Source organism: Epinephelus moara, chromosome 6 (assembly GCF_006386435.1).
Source record: "Epinephelus moara isolate mb chromosome 6, YSFRI_EMoa_1.0, whole genome shotgun sequence".
Classification (NCBI taxonomy): domain Eukaryota; kingdom Metazoa; phylum Chordata; class Actinopteri; order Perciformes; family Serranidae; genus Epinephelus; species Epinephelus moara.
In genome coordinates, this window is record NC_065511.1 from 38,798,115 (window position 1) to 38,822,333 (window position 24,219).

Sequence of the window (24,219 nt, forward strand, 5' to 3'; positions counted from 1 at the left end):
TAAAATAGAGTAGAAAAGATAAAAGAGCAGAGTACATTAAATAGATAAGAGTAAATAAAATTGATAATAGTGGATAAAATAGAGTAGATCAAATAAAATAGGGTAGAAAAAATAAATTAGATAAAAATAGATTACAGTAGATAATAGATTACAGTATACACACACAAGAGATCAGAGCAGAGCAGATACTTTAGAGTCGCGTGGATAAATTACAGGGGTGGGGAGAAAATTCGGTACAGCATAGTATTGCAAAATTATTGATATTACATTTACAAATTAAATGTTCTATAGCCTACTATACTAACATAACTGACTGCTTTTCAGTCCACGAGATACATTTTATTGCTGCAAAAAATAGACATAAAATATATTTATATTACATATATTTTATCACAATACTCAGCTTATTGCAACATATTTAAAATTGCAATAAAAATCTATCATGGATCCCATGCCGATTCCCACCCCTAATAAATTATATTAAATCCTACATATTTTTTGACAATTATTACTGATTCACTGATGTGTAAGCAGCATGTTATCAAGGTAATGCTAATTTAAACAAGTTTACAGGCTGTGTAATTTAATCTATAACTGTTTATTTTATGAGTTGATCAGATGTTTTACTTATAAAAATCTGATCTTAAAAGTTTCTACCGTAGTGAAATAAATGGTTTCAAATGTATTCAATATTTTCAACGAAGTATCTCAGAACTGTACCTAAGTAAAGCACAAGTTAATTATCACCCACTATTCTTACCATGTCCTCATATATTAATATCATGTAGGTTTGATTATTTGTACGCATATATGTATCAGTTTCTGACTGTCAACATCAAATAACTACAATGTGTTTATTGCACATACACGAACACAAAGAGCTGGAATAAGTAGCAGGTTAATCAATTAGTCAAGAGAGAAATAATCATCAATTTTAGTGGTTGATTAATCGTTTAAATAATCTTTAAAGGAAACACAGCACAGTGTGATGTCATTGTGATAATACAGTGAATATTTTGAGTCTGAGTTACCTTAGGATTTAAGAAATTTTGACTGCCATTTTTCACAATTTTCTGATATTTTATAATCAATATAAATCATAGATGAATCGAGAATATAATCAGCAGATAATGAGAGTAACTGTTGGTTTATAGACAGAATTCTTTCTCTCAGTGCTTTGTTTTTCTGCGTCCTTGTGCTGTTGCTTCTGATTTTACAGACATTTTAAAAACTGACAAGCTGTCTTGAGTACTCACATCACAATATAAACTTATCAGAAAAGACTTGTTGGTGACTTAAAATATTTTAAGAGTAAAAACAATAATATATATTTTCACTTTTAAACAATAAATTTCAGATGACAGTTAGAAGAAAATATTTACCGAGCTGTCCAATGACCCATTTCCATCAGTGTCATAGAGGCGAAACATAACTGTGGAGACAGAAAAACAAAATGTCAAGCCTCAGCATTAACACCCAGCCCTCTCCACCCTCTCCACCCTTTGAAGTGAACATTAGAGGCAGTTCATGGCGGGAGGCGCACGCAGCACTCACTGCTCCATAAAACAGCTTTTTATTTCACTGTTTACCAAAACCCAAATCTCTGCAGTCGTAAGCATCTGAATGCTGCAACTTTAAGTGTCCCCCAATTACCACTCAAACGTGTCACCATGGAAACAGACAGCTATCACATCACAGCTGTGATTGGCTGTGACCGTCTGACATCAGAATTGTGACAACAACAACAACATGACCTGGCTGCAGATTGTTTCCACACTAATGTCTATACTTAAGAGCCGCTCTAGCCCATGGCTGCCCCCCCACCTAATCCTCCACCTCCACCCTCCACCCACGGGCCTTCATGTGAACGTGGTCGAGGTGCAGCAGAGGGTGGGTGCTGACATCACGAGGCGCTGACGTCAGACGGCGGTTCGTCAGGCCACTAACGAGGAGCTAAGTGCCAGTTTCCTGATGGGGACAGAGGGAGGGGGAAGTGATGCTGGTGTCTGGTGTTGGGTGGAGGCTGATGGTGTCATGAGGAGGTGATTGTGGTGACCCAAAGCGGCCCTAAAGAGGTAATAAACTGCTAAAGATGATGAAAAGTGTTGTTAACGTCTGTCTGCAGTACAAATGGGTTGGACAGAAAAAAGTCTCAGTGTCTAAAAAAACAACTCTAAATTACTACTAAAAATGTAAGAAGACATTTACAGCTGCTCCTACAGGTGAGATTCAATACGAGGGCTGACTGAAAAGTTTTGAGCCTCAAGGACACAAAACAAGACACAGATTTTTCAGTGCTTTTATTTTTTCAACATAGTCCCACTTCAGGGCAACACACTTGCTCCTGCAGTGCTGAAGCGCCTTCATTCCAGTGGAAATGAACTCTTCAGGTTGGGACCCAAAGAACTCCTCCAAGGCCTCCATGATGTCATGATGTTGGCTTTTTGCAAGTTGGAGAACAGGTGGAAGTCCGAGGGGGGTGAGGTCTGGTGAATAGGGTGGGTTAGGCAGAAGTTGGAACCCGCAGTCATGGGTTATTGCCATGGCAACTGCTGAGGTGTGGGCTGGAGTGTTGTCACGGTGGAAGAGGACTCCTCTGGTCCTCTGGTTAGCATTCCTCACCTCTTTTCTCAGACCTTCTCTCTGAGGTGTTTCAGTAGGTCAGAGTAATAGTCTCCAGTGATGGCAGGACCCATTCCAAGGAAATCAATCAGCACCAAAACTCGGGAATCCCAAAAAAACTGATGCCATCCCCTTCCCGGCTGAAGGCGTGACCTCGGCCTTCAGGCTGGGAGCTGATGCATGCTTCCATTGCTTTGAATGTTCTGTCCACATCAGCTTCAAACTCCAAATTGTTTACTGACATGGGGCGACAAGTGTGCGCAGAGGACGTGGGACCCATCGAGCGGAAACTTTTGAGAAGCCAAGCTCATTAAAAACATGAACATGGTTAATTACCAATGACCTGTCAGTGGGGACAGTGCCACAACAAGAGGTTGTTCTTTGCCAAAATGCAGACTACTGCTACTACTTAAGAAGAACAAATACAAAAATTGTATTTGTGGCATTGAACTGGTCAAACAACATTGTTGTGGAGGTGATATAAATTCTCAGTTTATGAGACACTCTGGCTTTGAGGGGGTTAAATGATGACTTTGATTCGGTTCTATACTTACAGGTGAAGCTTGTGCCTTAATTGTATTTTTCCACTGCTGTGGGAGGGATGTTTACATGCTGCTCAAGATTAGCTTATTATATCGCTGTGGTATTTCTCATTGAGTATCACTACTTTTTGTGGTTTAGGAGGCGCCTCTATTTGAAAAAAATAAATAAATAAATAAATATATAAATAAATATATGAATTCTAAAAACATCTTGAATTTGCATGTCATTATGTTTTTTCCCTGATTTGTAAATGTATTTTTTTGTAAATATATTTTTGTCATTTTATTTTTTGTCACTGTATTTTTTTTGGTAAATGTATTCTTGTGGTGTAATTTTGTAATAGTTTTGCAGTGTTGCACTAGGTTTCTGTATGGCTACATGATTGTGTGATCTGTTGGGCAGCCACCATTGGTCACACATATAGAGGTATGTCTTCTTATCTTGTACTTGTCTGATGAAGGGCTGGTGCCTGAAACGTCACATGTGGTGTGGGGGTACATTTAAAATTTCCAAAAGGAGCAGTTTCTGGTGTGAGCTGTTTTTGTATTTTTATTTATTTTTTTTACATTTTTTCTGGCAAGTGGGTTGGATATTAAAAAAAATCAAATAAGATAATTTTAACAGGATAATAAAAAGTTCAAAATAAATATTTAATTTATTTCTTACCTATAACACAAAACACTATGTTTGAAGAACTGTTTTGCATCCAGTGCTTGACTCAGCCTTATTCTCCACTTCTGATTCAATTTAATGTCCCTAATTTGAAACTGCACTGGAGCAAGAGAAATTAGACTTTGCAGTTATTTTGCTCTGTAAAAGTTCATGTTTCTTTTGTTTTTGTTTTTTTGCACTGCAGACGTCTGCGCTGGATAACCAGAATTCACTCATTTAAGATGATTTGAATGGAAGAAAAACATCAGCTGCATATAAACCAGAGCAGTTCTTCAACTGACCAGCAGAGGGAAACATCCACCTGAGATATAACAGCAGTGTAGATCACACAGAGAGAGAGAGAGAGCTCAATAAGGCATCATCCATAGTTAAATCCATGATGTGCTCACACACAGGCAGCATCAGTTGAATTATTTAGTCGTCCTTGTGCTTAATGAGTGCTACTCTACTCAATAATTCAGCAGATGGATGAGAATTACTGCAACACAGAATAAAAAGTCTGATGACCAATTAAGCAATGCAACCTTGTGAATAAATGATGTGATAAATGCAATTAAGAGATGAGTGAAGACGTGTCGATAAACTGCGACCACGAGGCAGAAAACATCTGTGGAGAAGCTTTGTGGGAGCTGCAAAGATCGTCTCCAGAGAAGTGAAATAAAGAAGGAACAGAGACGAAATTGTAGCAATCAATGAAAAAAAAAAAAAAAGCTAAAATAGATAGCATCAATACGACATACAATGCTGCCATTGTTCATAGAAAACCCAATATCTAACTGCTATTTAAAAGGCTATTATACTAACTCTACTATCAAGGTCCTGTTCTTGTTCCTGATGTCATGTTAACCTCACAGACTGGATGTTATTCGTATGCAGCCTGAAGAAACAGAGACAGAAATAATCTCAATGGTTGATTAAAACCACAGTGGAGAGGTCAACATGGACAATATGATTAATAAATATGAATGGTTAATTGGTTTTTCACTTCTTTGTGTCCTTTCATTTTTTTGTGGCTGATGCAGAGCCAATTTGAGCTCCAAACGTGTGATAGAGACGTGTTGCAAGTCTTGTGGGAGATATAATTCACAGTTCAATTACAGTTTTCTTGGACTCAACACCTGAACAAAAAAGTTGTTTGTGTGTTTTTTCACATTGTCTGTTTTGTTTATTTGTGACCGAAATTTGAAGCTTTAGTGATAAACAAAGGAATGGTGGAAAGTCTCTCAAGCAAGTGCATCATAGTGGAAACTAAGCTCCACCTTTACCAGCTGCAACACTAAAGCTCAAAGAGATAAATGTTTTGCTTTAACTTCTCATTACAAAGGAAATGTTGATTGCACAAAGTAATGGCTATAGAATAATTATCACCATCAGCGTTTAGACTGGTTCCCTATAAGCCTTGCTTTCACCATGCAATTCTGTCGCCTGTAGCCCTTAGAAGCCATCCCCAACACAGAGTGTCTAAAAATAATGGAAGTATCTACCGTGACATCACCCACTGGTTTGTGGATTGCCATTTTGAGGCCTCGAGTTTGGCATTTTGGCCAAACTCTCATTTGGATGAGAGGGTGGAGCTGTGGTGGAATGAGGGGTGGATCTGACTCATAAGCTCTTTTTACACAGAGATCGCACCAGAGGGCCGCTACTAAATCACTTCTGTGTGCCTCCTCTGCAATTAATACAAAACCAAACGACGGCAGCATCATTCCACTCCAGTGTCTGATTTTAGACAGCATGCCGGCATTGCAGAACCAAAAGTAGCATGATGGGCCTGACATCTAACACAACAGCGTTGGACTCTCGTGTGACATATTACATACGTGTCAGCTGTGCTTTATAAACAATAGCAATGGCATTAACATGGCAATTACCATCATTAACCTCCTCTGTCATATGGCAGCTGATCTCGTCCTTCGCCTCTGCGGGTAAGAAGCTCTCGGATCTCACTGTTTTCCCAATTTGAGGACAGTTTCGGCCACTTTGAGTTAGCCGCTAACTACTAGTAGCTACTTTTTAAATCTCCTGCAGTTGGTCGCACACACGTCATCAAAACGTCACACCTGTCTTGCCCATAGTCCCGTCCTGCTGGATGTCGTATTCAGACAGACAACATTTTGGTGCTGTCATCACCTCCTGTGGTGACTTAAAGGCGAAATCACTCTGTCCCCACATTTTGATATTTCAAAAAAAAAAACAAAAACAAATCCCAAATGGCCACTATAGAGAGTTTGAAAGAAATGGAAACATTAACAAACTCCACAAGAATTTTGAACGAAAATACGCAAGGAACTGGACTTTAATATCAATTTATCTTAGATGGGCCATTTTGCATAATGAGCCCATTTACTTTGATACTTAAAGTTTAATTTGATTGTTTTGCCCTTTAACGTCAGTAAAACTGTGAATGCAGGACCTTTAACTGTAACAGAGAATGTCAACACTGAGGTATTACTACTTTACTGAAGTAAACATCTGAGTACTTCTTCCACTACTGATGCAGACCTACGTAAGTGTATAGTCAGTCAGATCAGTCACTATACTACTACTACTGCTACAATAAACAATAAATAAAGCAATCTTTTTTAAGCTACAGTACAGAAGGTGTTGCATGCAGTTCCACGAGCCTGGAAAATACTTGTTCCAAGATGTTTAACAGAACATGTCAAACAAAGATCCAGTCAAACAGTTCAAGTGGTGTTTTCAACCAGTGAGAAAGTTATATCATACTGCAGGTAACCATAGCAACAGTAACAGTGTTAAACTGAACACAAAACAAAGTTGTTTTAAAAAAAAAAAAAAAAAAAAAAGGACAAAGCCTTACTTGTTTTCCTTGGATTAGTGACCAAGGCATCAACATGACAATACACTCAAAGGTTCCACATATACAGAAAAGCACAGACTGCAAACAGCCTCCACCTCATCTGCTGTTTTCATACATCAGGACTGTGACTGCACAAACTGTTATTTTCATTTTTGATTAATCTGCTGTTTATTTTTCTCGATTTAATAATTCACCTTTTTGTCTTGTTTTATTCAACCAACAGTCTAGAAACTGAGGGAGGACCACCGCTCAACCCGGCCAAGTCTTGGTTAAGGTGCTGGAAAAACAACTAAAAGTCCACAATGAAAAAAGGGGGATTTCCGCACACTTAAATTTTCACTAAAATTCACATTGATTGCTTAGCTTTCGGTCAGTAAGACCTTCATCAGAGCATACAACACACACAATGAACAGGGAGGTTAAGAGCATGTCACTCCTGCTCTAATCATCAGCAGTATGAAGGACACCTGTGCACACTCAGTTAGAGGTGGTGTGGCCTCTAAAAATCCCCCTTTTTTCATTCAACCAACAGTCTAAAACCTAAAGATACTTTGCTGACCATCATTTATCAGCCCAGTTGCCAGAAAAAAGGGATGGCATTGCATGTTTTATACATCTCATATTATCAGTGTTTCTAAAGTGACGTAGTATATGAGCTGACTTTTCCACTGGGAGGTGGAGAGGATGATGGCAAGACGCTTGCTAAGCTGCAGAGCACTGTTTGAGACCAGCAAATAACAAAAAAAGTTTCTTCTTCTTTTTCCAGTGGGAATAGTGGCACGGAAAATGGCTGTTTTTTACTGAGACATGTGTTTCCAGCGGTGACTGTGCAGGTATTTTAAGCCAAAACATGATCTTTTCCAAACCATAACCAAGTGGTTTTTGTGCCAAAACCTAACCACACATTAACCACATTCTAAACTTCTCTGGCTTTACGTCTTCAGCTAGTTACCACTTTGTTTCACTTCATTCGTCCAGACTGACATCGTGTTCATGTTAGCAGGTTTCTTGTTGGAAGGGGGTTCTTTATTGTGCTTTGCCTTAATCAGTCAGTAGGGAGCGACTTTTAAGTCCTGCTAACATTTACGGTCAATATGGATGCTGCAGTAGCAATTGCAACCCTTTTTTTTTTACACTGATATGTTGACTCTTCCGGAACTGACTCAGAACAACATGTGCAGCTGCATCAGTCTCATCTACACTTGTCACCATTCCTCTGTAGCTTGTCATCATGAATGTGGCTAAGCAGCTAGCTGTGTAGGAAGGTGACATCACAGTCCCATCATCCCCAGGTTCCACAGCATGTTAATTCAACCTTCTCAATATGATTTCATCGTAAAGTCTTGATCCTCTCTTAGTGATTGTCCTTTTCCATCCTCAGCTTCATACATAGAAATAATTAGTGTGGTCACAACAAAACACTGCAGTTTCATGTTCAGAGGTTGCCTTGACACTTTCCTCTGCAACTCTTGACTTTCCACTACATAATTATGTACAAATGTGACGTAACTGTGGTTTGCAGAAGCGCACAATGCCAACATTTATGCTGATGACTGGGTTGCATATATAAAAGAGAAAAGTTGCAAATCTTTACATCTGAGAAGCTAAAACAAGCAAACATTCAGCATTTTTCACGATTGATTATCCATACAGCTGCAGATTAATTTTCTGTTGATCAACTAATCAACTCAGCTGCATTCAGAAATCTTCATCATGTATTATCACTCACATAAAAACATCAAATAGATTTGTTTGTGTTGCAGCAAAGAAAGAAGGACTCCTGTGAGAATACAGATAGTCTGAATATTATTGTTCCATTGTCCCTCCAGTAAAACCTTATTTGTCTAAAACTCCATTCGGGCGGGATTAATATTACAGGAGGAGATGAGGAATTAAATATTTACTGTGCTTCTCAGTAATTTCACTCAAGTGGTCTCTGATAGACATGAAAACTGCAGTAGAGGACTGCATTGGGATTAGAATCTCATGTGTCCTGGAGGACCCAACAGAAATACTGCGGGAGCGGACGGTTTTCATTTTGCTGCAAGGAGGGGCATGCAGTCCAAAAATAAACTTTGGGTCCCACGATTTGTTTGGATACAACAAAAATAGGAGTGCTAGTCCTGATCAGTATATTAAGAGTCTTTCTCTTTACCAGCCCATTTTGTGGTGCACAGGAGAGCATGTGGGCTCACTGGTCAATCACAACTGAGTCAGGTAAACTTGTGCTTACATCATAGGCTCCATTGTAGCCTCCTTTGTCACTACTGTTGCATCTAAAAAATCATGGATAAATTGTTTCGAGTGTCACAACCCCCACAAAATGGCAATAATCAGAATTAAAACAACCATTTCTTTATTCACCTAAACATATGACACAAAGTTATATTATTTAGTTAGTTATTATTATTTAGTTAGTTAAAGTTATTGTTCTTGGCCCCTAACACCTCAGAAACTCTCTATCTGAAGATATAGTTTCTCTGGATGGCATTGCTCTGGCCTCTAGCACAACCATAAGAAACCTCAGAGCAATATTTGATCAAAATTTGTCTTTTAACGCCCATTTAAAACAAACTTTAAGGTCTGCATTCTTTCAACTGCGTAATATTGCAAAAATTAGGCCTATCCTGTCCCAAAAAGATGCAGAAAATTGGTCCACAATTTTGTTACCTCTAGGCTGGATTACTGCAGTTTCTTATTATCAGGTTGCTCTAATACCCTAAGTCTTTAAAAACTCCCCAGCTGATCCAGAAGGTGGCGGCACATGTACTGACAGGAACTAAGAAAAGAGATCATATTTCTCCTGTTTTAGCTTCTCTGCACTGGCTCCCTGTAAAATCCAGAATTGAATTTAAAATTAGGGATGCACAGAAATGAAAATTTGTGGCCGAAGCCGAAGCCGAATAAAATTAAACACTTGGCCGAATACCCAGTACCGAATACCGCTGTTTAGTTTTTCATTAGTTTTTGCAGATGAACCCCCTCCAGATTAGTGTTGTCATGGTACCAAAATTGGGACCCACTGTACAATACCAGTGAAAGTATCACGGTTCTGAGTAGTATCAGGATACCACAGCAAAAATGAGGCAGATGTGTCTTTTGTCATTTATAAAAAGATAAATCACTTTTCTATAATACATCACTGATATTTCAATGGAATAAATTACTTATTGACTTATTCATACTTCAAAAACAGCATCAATCAGTGATGAACATAGGGTGGATCAAAATAAAATAAATTAATAAAATAAGAATCAACCAGCCACCCTCCTCCTCTGACAAGTAAAGAACAGTCCCTTCATAAGTAAAGAACAGTCCCTAAAGCGCGGTGAGGTTTGTGGACCATTACCTGACACAAAAAGAGAAATGTGAACGGCTCTTTTCTCCTCTGACACGTCACATACCTGTGTACCGCCACGGCTCGGCTGTCCAGGTACTTTTGGGCAGTCATGACGCCAAGAAGAGGAAATTATTGGACCTGGAGCCGGGCTTCTCCGTCGCCGGTAAGCCTATGGCCGCCGTATTTGACAGGCATACATTCCTGTCTGTGTCTGGGACCCCCGTTCAACCCACAACCGGCGGGATTCGCCTTTAGTTTCTGCTGCTGGTTGAAATCTGTACTCGCACAGCGTACTGAATAATTTATTTTGCTCGAACAAAACTATTTTTAGTCGCAAATGCAAGTGTGGTGACGGACGGAGTAAAATATCGCCACACTGCCGACATTTTACTCCGTCCGTCACCGCACGCTGTTTGATTGCATTATCAAAACACGCCGCTATTATTCGACCTTGCTTTTCACTTATTCCACCGCATACCGAATGTGTGTTTTTTTGCAATATTCGGCCGAATATATTCGGTTACCAAATATTCGGTGCATCCCTATTTAAAATCCTACTGTTAACTTATAAAGCTCTAAATGGTCAAGCTCCGTCATATCTTAGTGAGCTCATAGTGCCATATTATCCCACCAGAACACTGCGCTCTGAGAACGCAGGGTTACTCGTGGTCCCTAAAGTCTCCAAAAGTAGATCAGGAGCCAGAGCCTTCAGCTATCAGGCTCCTCTCCTGTGGAATCATCTTCCTGTTTCGGTCCTTGAGGCAGACACCGTCTCCACATTTAAGACTAGACTTAAGACTTTCCTCTTTGATAAAGCTTATAGTTAGGGCTGGCTCAGGCTTGCCTTGGACCAGCCCCTAGTTAGGCTGACTTAGGCCTAGTCTGCCTCCTGTGATACACCGAGCCCCTTCGCTCCTTAGTTTCTGAAAAGTTGGTTCTTCTTCATTTGTCTTCTTCAGCATTCATGCCCTGTTACTGCATATCGCTAAGTCAGGTTTACTGTATGTCACTAACTCGGCTTCTTCTCCGGAGCGTTTGTGCTCCAATGTCTTGCAGGTTAACTCACATCGCAGCTACACCTGGATCGTGGTTGTGCTGCTGTCATGGTCCTGCCTGATGCCTCCTACTGCTGCCGTTATTATCATCATGCTTGTACTGTTAAAAGGGATCCCTCCTCAGTTGCTCTTCCCGAAGTTTGTACCATTTTTTTCCCCCATTAAAGGGTTTTTGGGGGAGTTTTTCCTTATCCTCTGTGAGGGTCCAAAGGACAGAGGGATGAGATATGCTGTAAAGCCCTCTGAGGCAAATTGTGATTTGTGACTTTATAAATAAAATTGAATTGAATCGAAAATGAGATCAACATTTGATATTTTTTGCATAGTTTAATGCTGCAACCTTAACTGACTGCTACACATCTCTAATCAGCCCTCACCGACCTGAACCAAGCACCCTGCCCCCATCCAGGCTGTGGGTGCTGGCAGGAGCAGACACACACATTGCAAGAGCGGGCGGTAGGAGAATACACACACTGCAGTAGTGGGCGGTTATGGTCAGAAATCCAGCAGGAGCAAGACTAAGAAAGCAGCCCCATGCAGGGCTCTACTCTGCAGGATAAGCCAAAAGACAATACCAGTACAAACCTATAGCTGACATCACAGCAACCATTTCATGAGCTCTTGCTTTCCTAAAGGCTTTAATCTTTACTGTTGCTGTAATGGTGTCAACGTGTTTCTGTCAAATAAGCAAATACATACTACAATTTCAAAAGTTAAATTTCACACTGAGCTGAAAGAAAAAGTAGAAGAAGGAGCATCTCTCCGACAGAGATCTGGACAGTATTTAAATGCCAGCAAGTTTGCTGAAAAACACCAAGTAATAACAGCGATGATTATTACTAAGGTGGGGGCGAGTAAGTGCCCACACTGGAGCTGCGGGCATGATTAAAAACACTGACCAGCACAGGTAATGCTAAAATCATTCCACCTCCCTTACAGAAATTAATTCAGTCTGAATGGGGTTTATATCCGCATATTTTGCTTTTTCATATTACAAAAGGACGGCAAGAAGCAGCTTTTAGATAACATTAGATTTTCTCTACAACTAAAGGCTACCACAGTTATTTAAAACTTGACAGATGAGCTTCTTAGTGCGGCTTGATGGTGCATTTTTCCACAAAGCGGCAGAGCAAAGATGGTTTGTCCTCTCTTAGCCTTTGTCTTTTCCACTGGGCTTCAGTCTGACCTCACTTAGCCTTGAAAACTGCTTTCCGCCCACCAAGGTTTGACTCAGCCAGTGACATTACTTCTGCCCCCTGATGGCTCAGTTGGCCGGTTGTGCATTTAATCTTTTTATTAGCTCTAAATGTTTCTTGTATCTCTGCCATTCATAAACCTTGTACAAGGACTTTTCTACGTTCAGCTGATCACTGGATTTCAGATGCTTGCTGCAGATCAACAGAAAAACCAAAAGTCATGTGACATGGAGAGACACTCACACTCAAGCTTGTCCTCAGGACGCCCGCCCTCCAGCAACGAGAGGTAACACACGATGTCCTTCAGCTGCACAGTATCCAGAGGCTGGGGCAGCGCGGCCGTCTTCAGAGGGGTCGAGTTGCCTTTGATCAGCTTCAGCCCTGTGGGGAGACGGCAATGAAAGGTCAAAACATCCTCCACAAACGCCTCTAATGTTAGCCCAACAACCTGCTGGCCTGACATTAGTCATACAGTTGGATTGATCAATGGTGGGTGGTGTCCAGCTCACTAAAAGGCAAACAAACAAACTGTCCAATTTTAGCCTAACCAAAGAGTTTGTTTTCAGAGCTGTGCTACTGCCAGTGAATTAAACGATTCAACATCTATACTGTGAGACACCCTCATCACATCGTGTTCACAGGCATAGCACAGTAAAGTCATTAACACTTTCCCCCATCCATTCCCCACTCTGATGAACTAATATAACCATCTGACATACACCAGCTACTGTCAGAAGTCAAATCAGGTTTATAGCACACTACTTCCTGTTAAACTAATGTTAAACTGCACTTTCATTTGTAAAACACAAGGTAGTACTGAAGGGCGGATGAAGGGTTATATCTTCACTGCTGGTGGGAGTGTGAGGTCACCAAACGCCTTGACAGGTGTTACATAAATAAAGTTATTATCATTACTGTGGCCACGGTTCTCTGACAAACCGGTGGATTGCCCCCTCCAGGTTGGGAGAGAGTTACTGCCTCAAGTGAGGGAGTTCAAGTATCTCAGGGTCTTGTTCATGAGTGAGGCTAGAATGGAGCATGAGATGGATTGGCGGTTTGGTGCAGCATCTGCAGTGATGCAGGTGCTGCACCGGACTGTCATGGTGAAGTGGGAGCTAAACCAGATGGTGAAGCTTTCGATTTACTGGTCCATCTATGTCCCAACCCTCACCTATGGTCATGAGATCTGGTTAGTGACCGAAAGAATGAAATCGCGGATACAAGCAGCAAAAATGAGTTTCCTCCGTGGGGGTGTCTGGGCTCAGCCTTAGAGATAGATAGAGTAAGGAGCTCGGACATCTGGAGGGAGCTCAGAGTAGAGCCGCTGCACCTTCGTGTCAAAAGGGGTCAGTTGAGGTGGTTCGGACATCTGATCAGGCTCCTCCTGGGTGCCTCCCGCTAGAGGTGTTCTAGGCACATCCCACTGGCAGGAGGCCCCAGGGCAGACCCAGAACACACTGGAGGGATTATATATCTCATCTGGCCTGGGAACACCTCGGGGTCCCCCCAGGAGGAGCTGGAAATTGTTGCTGGGAAGAGGGATGTCTGGGGTAGATAAGCAGATGAAAATAGATGGATGGATGGATGGATGGATGGATGGATGGGATGGATGGGATGGATCATTATTAAAATTATTTTAATCAAGTTTGATTTATTAACACTGACATGAGTGACATGTTTCACTCAGCACTTCATCAAGCTTAAATACAGAAACAGTTGCAGGTATGTCAAACCACAAGTGTGTAAAACCTGGTGGTCTTTCCTCCATTTTTATTATGTCACCAAAGGTGTGCCACCAAAGGTGTGCCACAAGGTTCACTATTTATGTAAATGATATGGGTCAAAATATTAATTAATCTATACATCTTTATGCTGATGATACCATTGTTTATTGTCTACATTGGACACCATTCAATCACACCTGTACAGGATCTTTTTTTTCTGGTGGAAATGGGCTTCCATGTATTTGAAAGGCTTTGTCTTTGTTAAGGTAGGTACACATCAAGATTACAGAGGACTGTTATGGTGAGGAGGGAACTGAGCCTGAAGGTGAGGCTGTCAATTTACTGGTCGATCTACTTTATAACCTTCACTTATGGTCATGAGCTTTGGGTAATGATGACAAAAATGACATTGTAAATACAGGCAGCCAAAATGGGCTTTCTTTGCAGGACGGCTGGATTCACCCTCAAACTATGCAGTAAATTCTAATTTCTGAGACGGTAAAAGCCGGCGCACTTATGGAAACTCTTGCTGTGCACCACACACTGAAGGCACATTAATGAATCTGCTATCATTCTTCACTACAGTGCTCTCACCAGTGCTACGGTAATTTATTCATAAAGCCTGTGCGAACACGCAGCTACAACAGCCATAAACTCTACTCTCAAACAAGTTATTATCCTGTTTGCTTCTAAAAGTACTTGTACAGGGAAATAAACCCATTAATAATGTTACAAACAGAGGCTCCTGTGTGCAGACGGCAGCAGTTTATGGTAGATGGGACTCCATAGTTCTCCTATCTGATGAGTATCTGGGGTAGTGGGAGGGCTTACAATTAACAAAAGTGGATCAATGAGGCCTAAACAACAGCCTCACAAAGAGGAGGCTGCACTGATTCAGCTCCTGTCATGCCCTCTGAGGTAACTGGGGCAAACAATGTGCATTAAATATTGAATGCACACAAGTCATACTGCTACCAAAAGGACGTGTCATGTGAGGTGAAGTCCAAGACTTCACAGGTTTGAGCCTGACATTAAATGGTTTAGTCAAATTTACATTAAATGTACAGAATTTGGGTTTCTTATTCTTTATGAGAATATGCGCATTTCTTGTAATAAATAGTTTATTTTTTCAACAAGAGGAAGATTTTAAAAATATGGTAATGATAGTTTTTGCTTTAAAAAAAAAAAGATTTAAAAAAAAAAATGTAGGGTGTATTTTGTGTGTCGATGTAATATCAAACTTACCTGCTGTGTATGTAGAACAGTGTGGTCACCAGAGGAATATGTTAACATTGTGCATTTCTGCAAACCACGAATACTTAACATGTGCAAGTTTCATATGTATCATATTAACATTTCTGAAGTGGCGTAGCATATGAGCTGACTGTCATCGAGAGGTGGAGGGGACGGTGGATGGCATGACGGTTGCCACGCTGCAGACTGCTGTTCCCAGACCAACAGCAAACCAAACCAGTTTGTTTTTTAGCAATTAATTGCTGCATTTCCAGCAGCTTTTCAGCCCCCAAACATGGGTGCTTTTTAAGGGACCTGCCGCTGTGGTTCCTTTGTGACCTTTTTGCCCTGAGATTTGGGTGTTTTTTAGGGACCTACTGCTGTTTGTTATTTATCCCCAAACATGAGTGTTTTTTTTAGCAACCCGTGGCTGTTTTTCCAGGTGCTTTTCAGCCCCCAAACATAGGTGTTTTTTAAGGACGTGCCACTGTGTTTCCTGCGGGTTTTTAGCCACCATTGCTGCTTTTCCATTTGGGATTGTGCCCCCTAAAATAATAATAATAATACTCCATAAGTAAATGGAGTATTTGCTTTTATGATGATAAACTTATGCTAGAGTATAGTTTATTCAATACATCACTACAAGTTAAGAACTGCTTTAATGAAAAGGTTAACAACTTGTTTTTAGGTTTGAAATTATGCCAGCCTGGGATTTCCCTGCTGCATTCACAGATTTACAGTTGTGCTTTAGCGACCTCACTCACTGCATATGTGCTTCAGTGCTGCTCAATCCTCAGGCGGATTTTTCTTCAATTTCCAGCCTCTGAATGCTGCCAGCAACTGGAGACCATTATTTTATTTTCTAATGCACTCTTTTGATCCTCGATGGCAGGACAATCTCTGCTGTAGTAACCAGGGTACAAATGCAGGCAGGGGAAAAAAAAATTAAGAAAAGGCAATTTCATTATTTTAACCATTACATCTGTGTCTTTTTGTGGACATCAACATCTGTATGTTTATACACCACATGTCCAGCTGTAAGAATCAAGCTCAGTTATCACCCTAATGAGCGAAAACAACACATAAGGCTTACGCTGGTGAGAAACATAGACCTTTAAATTTGTTGGTTTCCACTCATCAGATCACAAAGACAAAGTCTCACAGTTCAACGACTCAGGTGGCTCTTACTTATTTTAACTACACAAGCATTTGGACACGCATTATCCATTTCCATTCAGCTAAATATTAAAATTTGCTTTTGTTTACGGTATTTTAGACTGTATTTGAGGATTCTTCCTCGCCAAGATTGTTTTCCTGTGGATGTCAGATATGATAATTTTGTTTTCAGGCTTTGCTTGTGTCCTATTTCCAAAGTCATCTGCAATTCATGCAAAGATACTTTTAATATGAGCACTAATTGTGTGTACTCTCATCAGAGGCTGACATTGGACAAAGTGTTCGAAGCTGTTAGAGCCTAAAACACAAGCGTCGAAGTGGATGCTGATATTGAAAACATTACATTCAAGGTCAAATCAGGAAGGGTTAAGACTTTATTACTACCCACTGCAGCAGTGAGGCTGGTATTGTTTTCACCTTGAGGGTCTTTGTTTCGGTGTGACGCCTATACTAGCAGGGAATACCACAAAGGCAGTTCTGCCAATAACTGCATGCAATGTAAATAATCTCACTGGATGCCACTCAGCCCATCAAATCTGTGCATTCCGATAAGCATTGTGACTTGAGTGAGTGACATACACACACGTGCGAGATGAGAAACAACAGTCGGATCACACGACATGTTCTAAAGAGAGAAAAGTAGATAGTAAAAACAGAGGTTTAAATCAAGAATGGACAGGGTCTTACATTTCCATTCTTCCCACAGGCAGCTCAAAACTTGGGATGCATGATACATATCGCGCTGATCAGCCAATCATGGGAAATTTATATTATTTATTATTCCTAAAATAAAACTATAGCTTATAAATTGAGCCAACAATATAAAGCCAAACTGCTTTTATTGACCTAAGTGGCGGGGCATCTACACCACTAATTAATACAGAGAAGAAGAAAAAGAGCAAGCACAGCATGCTAACTAGATAGCCAAACATGTTTTCGCCAGTATGGATGTTTTTCACAATTTTAGAGGAACACCATTGTGGCAGGGGTCTGATCCCTTTCTGTTGCTACGCTAACACTAGTCAGATACAGCACTGAAGGACTGTGCCGCAAGTCACTGCCCTCCCAGTGAACAGTCATTTCAACGTCTGCCTGGTTAGCTCGAGCTAACACAGCAACAGCGGCTAACATCCAACATTAAGCTGTTAAATGATCCCAACAAACCACACCAACAGCGAAACGGGCCGACCGTGTCGCTAAGCTCATTAATGACCAGGGCATTAAGTAGCTCACCTGAAAGAGCAAGTATCCCATGTACAAAGGCTATGCTTTTAGCACAGCGGCCATATGTTTGATTCCAACCTGTGGCCCTTTGCTGCATGTCCCCTCTCTCTCCCTCCCTACTTACTATATTAAATCATCCATCTTTGCTCACTACATCTTAGCCCCTCTTACCCCCAGGTGTGCAGAAAGTAAAGGTTGTTAACTTCTTTTGAAAATGCAAAAATGTGACATTATTGGTTAGCTTTTTGTTATCGGCCATGAGAAGTCAGTAATTATCAATTATCGGTGTCAGCTTAAAAAAATCGCTATCATGCATCCCTATTCAAAACCACTACATGTCATTATATATCCTGAGACTGTGGTGATTATTAAAAGCTGCATAGTAAAATTCCAAATGTTAAAAAATAAGTAATCATCTGTTGGTTGAGATCAATGAAGGCTGAGTTGGAAGATGGGTTTGGTCCAAGCAAGGATTCCAGAGGTGGGTGGGCAGGGAAGGGGCTATTGCCCCCCTACTTTACACCCCAGGCCCATTTTCGCTTTAAGTCGCAGATCGCTGTATCACTGCTGGAGAGATCCCATCGCAAGAGCATCTCCACTTATTATTATTCACCTGAAATATCAGGCAGTTGATGAAGTGTGAAGCTGAGTGTCAGTGCAGAGGAATGTTGGCTTTAATATTGGTAACTCACTACTACACCAGAATGAAATTATTACAAGTGCAGTAAACAAACAAAACCATCTCCAAGACAATTGGCAGCCTCTACACTACAATTTACATTGTGTGCCACTGTGCTGAACTTGGCAGGCAATCTGTTATTACAAAAAAGAGATAAACAGAAATTGTGCAGCTTTTACACAGCAAAGAAAGTAAAGTAGCTCATCTTAAAAAATCGAAAACAACAATCCACTAAGAAAATGCTGTGAGGGCAAACGGCAAGTGACAAATTGTCTGCACTTTAGCAACAAAAGTTGCAATGATTTTTTTTTTTTTTACACATATCAGTAACTACAAAACACCAACACACTGGGATAAACAACTCAAGGGTTTGTTATTGTTAAAACTTCCTTTCTACACTTACCAGAGACTCTGGGTTTGTCAGAGGATGAGGGACTGGGTTTTGGTCCCTTGTTGCTGAACGTCATAAATAGGTGTTGACAGAACTCCTCGGGGAGTTCGCTCTCCAGGAACGTCTGCATGAAGACCTTGAAGCCCTCAAAGTCAATCTCCTAAAACACCATAACAGGAACATAGCGTGTTATTTGTCATGTTGAGCTGCAGTCATCGCCTTAAAGGACTCAAGGAAACAGAGATGATTTTCAATATGAAGAGAGTATGCTGGTATGATTCACTTTGGGGAGGGGGTGTCTGTGATTGTTAGCAGAAATGTTGCAGAATTCATGTGACAGATTTCTGCACTCAGGAAAATGGCTAAAGTGTTGTTTGGGCTGTGGGCGGTGCAGATCTACTTTAGAGTGGTTTCAGTGGTTTTGCAGCTTTTATCTTTTCATTCAGTGTATGCTCTGTGGTCTTTTCTACCATCCATTAAGGCTGACAGCGTCATTCACCCCTCTGAATGTCTAATTGGCTGATTGTTTAAATCTGTGAGTCATTAATGTTGTCTTACATTTTGCTAATAAACTGTTATTATCAGATTATCAAAAGAAAAAAAAAAAAAAAACACATTTTAGGTGAGAAACATTTCCCTGTGAATGTTTGCATGTCCTCTAGAAATGCCTTCCATTTTGTTTCTCACTAAGGACATTTTTTATTGCTTTACTGCTGCTTGAGAGAGTTGAATTATTCAGCGAGAAAGCTATATGCACACTCAGCAAACACACCAACAACAAATCAGAGAGAGGAAGAGATAACAGTTACCTGGCTGAGGATTTCCTGCTTCTAAACCCGCAGCATTAAAGAAAGAAAGAACATGTTCATGGACGTATTATGAAGTTATCACATTTAAAATGTGCTTAATGTCCAAATTACTGTACACCAGTGCTTGTAAAACCACAAAGATATGATGTCTGTGAATGCAGGTTTACAGTGTCTAGTTTATTTGATTCACTGCCACGGCATTAAGGGTATTATAACTGTCATGCAACAATTATTAATCCATGCATAGCTCATCATAAACAAGCTTTTTAATGATTATAACAGTGAAACAAAGACCGCCCCTGCTGTACAGGAACCAGTGAAGGGAAGCAGGGAAACTTTGCTGATATTCAACCACATTGTGTGCAGATGGACGTTGTTTGACTTCCCCCAGAGATCACTGAGGTGCAGGTGCTGGCAGTAGCACAGTGGTGAAGCCAAACACATTCATCTGCACACACTGTGATGCCACACAGCTGGTTCAATATCAGCAAAGTTTCCCTTTATATTCATTGTCTTGTGTGTCGATCAGCAGTGATGTGGTGGTTCACTTTTACACTGTGATCTGTAGCCTATAGTTCGGCTTTAGCTTCTAACTATCTTTGTCTTTTTAACCTGTTGTTGCTGCTGAGTCAGTTTGACATCCTGGATATATCCTTCAAACACAGACTGTAGACCCCTTATTATTTGAACTTTGATCGAGTTTACTTCTGACCTTTGCGCCGCACCTGGCAGTGAGCGAAGCGCGTTGTTCTTATCATGTGAAGGCCGCTTAAGAATAGTCCAAAATGGAGTTCTCAAATTGTTACCATAACAACTGACAACAATCCCCAATTTCTTTTGTACTAGTCAAATTATTACAGCAAAAAGTTCAATGTCCCTTCTATTGATTCTACTTGTAACACAAAACTTATTTTAAAAAAAGTATGCAAAGGAATTGTTTTCCAAAAAAAGAAAACAAATATAAGATATATATATATGTTCAATTTCAATTCTCTGTTCAAAATCAAGCTTTTTTTATGGCATAAAGTTGCTTTTCAGAGAAGAAGAGACAGAAACACAGAAATAGTCATTGTTCCATTTTTGTGAGTGTTGGAAACAATAGTCTATAAATATTTGCTGTTTAATAGATTATAAACTGAGCATACCTCCTCTGGATTGTATTTAGCCAACACACCATCTCCATGGAACTCCTGCAGAACATCCTTCAGCTTCTTGGTTGAGTCTGAGGGGAAAAAAATGAGGACAGGTTACTCTATTTCTGTGTTGTGATCTGTTTGTGTTTCCTCTCACACTGAGAGTATATTTCATATCAAACATTCATTTACCGTACAAGTTTGAGTTATGCTTACATCTAGCAAAGAATGGCATGTCTGGGGACTATAGAGTTCCAGCAACAAATGCATCTTGTTACCGAAAATCATTTTCTTAGGTAATCTGAACTAAGTGGTCGCCCAGGCTGCAATCTCATTTATGGATATACATTTTCTTGACTGTGTCAGCATCTCTTGGAGCTGCAGAAGCATTCAGCACAATGCAGTGCGCCCTGATTGGATTATATGTTTGTTTGGGATGCAGCATCATGATGTCTGCAGGGAGACTCACCCCCATTAGTGAGTCAGAGATGTAAAAAAGAAGCCCACACTACTGAGTACCGAGGTCGTGTCAGTGCATGAGGTGAATCTCACTTCAGACCTACTGTACTGTCCATAATCATACAGATATTAGGTCGTTTTAACTGCTTTGCAGGCTTGGAAAATAAATAATCTTAAAGTAGTTAAACTAAAGTTGATTACTCGAGTCAGACTCGAGTCAAAAAGCTGATGACTTTAGACTCGACATGACAAAATCAAAAAAGATTTGCAACTTGTCCTGGACATTAAGACAAATGATTCGTCACTTCTTTTGGACTTGAGCCTTTTGACTTGGGAGAAGTCAAAGAGACTTGATACCTTTCCCCAAGTCCAATTAAAAAAGTATTTAAAAAGTGTGCCACAAATCATTAAATTTTCCTTTATTTCAACAATCAACTATAGTTAATGCTTTTCTCAGCAAGTCGACGTTTAATTCCCCACATCTACTTTGTGACTAATACAGGCATTCAATCAAGTTGCAAGAGAGAACCATGAAAAACAAACGTTAAGTTACGTTACTGTGCGCCAGTTGGAAAAAAATTATACAGTACCAAAGATAATATTGTTTGCAATCAAAAACTACACAAAAGGGGTGTGCCATATCAACTACAGCTGTTAGCCACACAGGTTAGCTAACGGGCAAACACATGTATAAAGGAAATCAAATCATAATAAAGGTTCTTAATAGTTTGATATTTTAAAAATGAATAAAAACAAATACATTTGTATCATAAACAGACTGAAATAGTCTGACCACACTGTTGGATGCTTTAAGAAAACAGAGGGTTGTTTTGGCACTCAGTTCTAGACAAAAATAACTTGATCAGACAGAGATTTGCTGTGATACTTACTGCATGCTGCAGAGCGTTTATGAGCCTTACTGCTAAATCAATTTGCTGCGCCACAGATACCAGGCTGTAAATGTTACAGAAGTTAATTAGAAGTACCATTTTCTCACATGTACTGGAGGGCCTCTCTCATCTCTCACAAAGACGCTTGGTGAAGTCAGTGCTTCATGTTCGCTACCTTCTCTCACCCCTTCACAGGATTCATTAGCTCAACAAAATGTGGATCTTTGGCTCCTACCGCTGATGAAATTACATCTGCTTCTTGTGCAGTTCTGCACCTGAGAAATGTTTGTGCTCCAACCTGCTGTTTTCTAAACAGAGAAGCCAGGGACCTTGAGGAAAAGTTGCTGGTGATGACACTGCACAGCATGTCACTGATTGATAATCAGCAGGTGTGTTGGTGCTTTAGCCTCACAAGGGAAACAGGAAAAGTGTAGTTACTGGATTTCTTTGTTCAAAGTCAGTTGAACTTGGTGAAACTGTATTAGAAGTTTGGAAGAAGTACTCAGATATTTTACTTAAATAAAATTAGTAATACCACAGTGTAGAAATACTCTGTTACAAGTAAAAGTCCTGCATTGAAAATCTTACTTAAAGGGACACTCTGCCCTTCTTTTAACCAGCTTTGTATCACAACAATGTGGGTAAAGTTTGTAAATGAACTGTGTTTAATTTAACCTCTGTGTTGCCAGCGCCCAGATCTAACTGCTCATATTCTAACTAAAATTTACCACATGACACATGGATATTCACTGGCTCAAGGACTGTTGTTCAAACTAGTGATTATACTTCCTCATTTTGGTTTGTCCGCCACCACAGGCACAAAGAGAGAGAGAGAGAGAGAGAGAGAGAGAGAGAGAGAGAGAGAGAGAGAGCTCTCAAATACAGACCAAACTGAGATCAAACGGTGAAACTATGCAGTGCTGATCAAATGACTCAAGATTCTGTTACTGCGTTGCCTACTTCACCTCAAATGTTCTCGTAAACTTATTTTTGATTATTGTTTAAGTGTTTCCACCTCAGCAGCAACAGTTACCTCAGCAGGGCGACACAGTGGTGCAGTGGTTAGCATTGTTGCCTCACAGCAAGAGGGTTCCCTACTTCAAACCCAGGGTGGGGGAGCCCTTCTGTGCAGAGTTTACATGTTCTCCCCGTGTCAGCATGGATTTGCTCTGGCTACTCCAGCTTCCTCCCACAGTCCAAAGACATGCAGGTTAATTGGTGACTCTAAATTGCCCGTAGGTGTGAATGTGAGCACTGCACTCAGTAGAATGTAGATCGGCGTTAGGTAGACCAGTAGTTCCCAACTGGTCCTGCCATGGGGTCCAGATTTCTCCTTAGTCATGAGTTCAAGGTCCACATAGTTTAATATACAGCGTCATACTTGCATTTGGCCATGTCGTCGTGCTGGTTTGCTGTCTGTGTTAAGTGGCTGTCCTTTAGTCAGCTAATTGGTCCAGTAGTTTGCAAGATTAGCTGTGGACAGATGGAAACACACACTCACATACACAAACGCACACGACCAAATGCATCCTCCCCTCACAGCTTACACCTGGCAGAGATAAATGTTGTGTTACTGTATTATAATTATTGATGCATTAATGCATTCATCACTTAAATACTGCAGCTGGTAAAGGTGGAGCTAATTTCAACTACTTTATAATGTGCTAGGCAGCTTAAATTATAATATATAATCATTTATTAGTTGATTTATATTTTGTATTAATAATCTAATTCTGAAAAGTAACTAAAGCTATCAAATTAATTTAGTGAAGAAAAAAGTACAGTATTTATATAGTACATATATAATATGGAGGAATAGATGTATGACATAGCATCAAATTAAAATACTCAAGTACACCAAATAGAATTGCCGAATGTATCCAATATGACCTTGTTGTGATAAATGTCGGGGTCGTCACAGCTGCTCGAGTGATTCTCAGATTCTGGGAGAGCATATGACCTCCAGATTTTGAAAAATGGAAGGAGTCTATGTTAGAAAGTGTGTCATATGAACATGTTAACTCGGGTCAGATATGGAGTTGAAAGCTTTAAGAGGTCATGAGGTCTGTTGAACTGTAACGATGTGGTGTTCAGTGGTATCGCCGTGGTTGCTTCAAGGGAAATTTCGGTTTATTTCAACCTGTCTCCTATCGTCCTAAATTTGTTTCAAGTGACTAGTGACATAAAAATAATAGTTAGCATGTTAGCCGTTAGCCTAGATACAGCCGGGGCGCATAGTAGCGTCAGACCTG

The 24,219-nt window shown here is 40.3% G+C and overlaps 1 protein-coding gene across 1 annotated transcript in view; it reads right to left on the reverse strand.

Moving 5' to 3' along the window:
* Positions 1-24,219, reverse strand: part of dgkb (diacylglycerol kinase, beta) — a 109,754-nt gene that overhangs the window by 73,586 nt on the left and 11,949 nt on the right. Inside the window, exons 3-7 of the mRNA XM_050046912.1 lie at positions 20,631-20,707; positions 19,486-19,506; positions 18,689-18,836; positions 12,493-12,630; positions 1,383-1,432 (exon numbers count right to left, since the gene is read on the reverse strand). Of these exons, the coding sequence (XP_049902869.1) occupies positions 1,383-1,432; positions 12,493-12,630; positions 18,689-18,836; positions 19,486-19,506; positions 20,631-20,707 (434 nt within the window). The remainder of the gene's footprint in view (positions 1-1,382; positions 1,433-12,492; positions 12,631-18,688; positions 18,837-19,485; positions 19,507-20,630; positions 20,708-24,219) is intronic.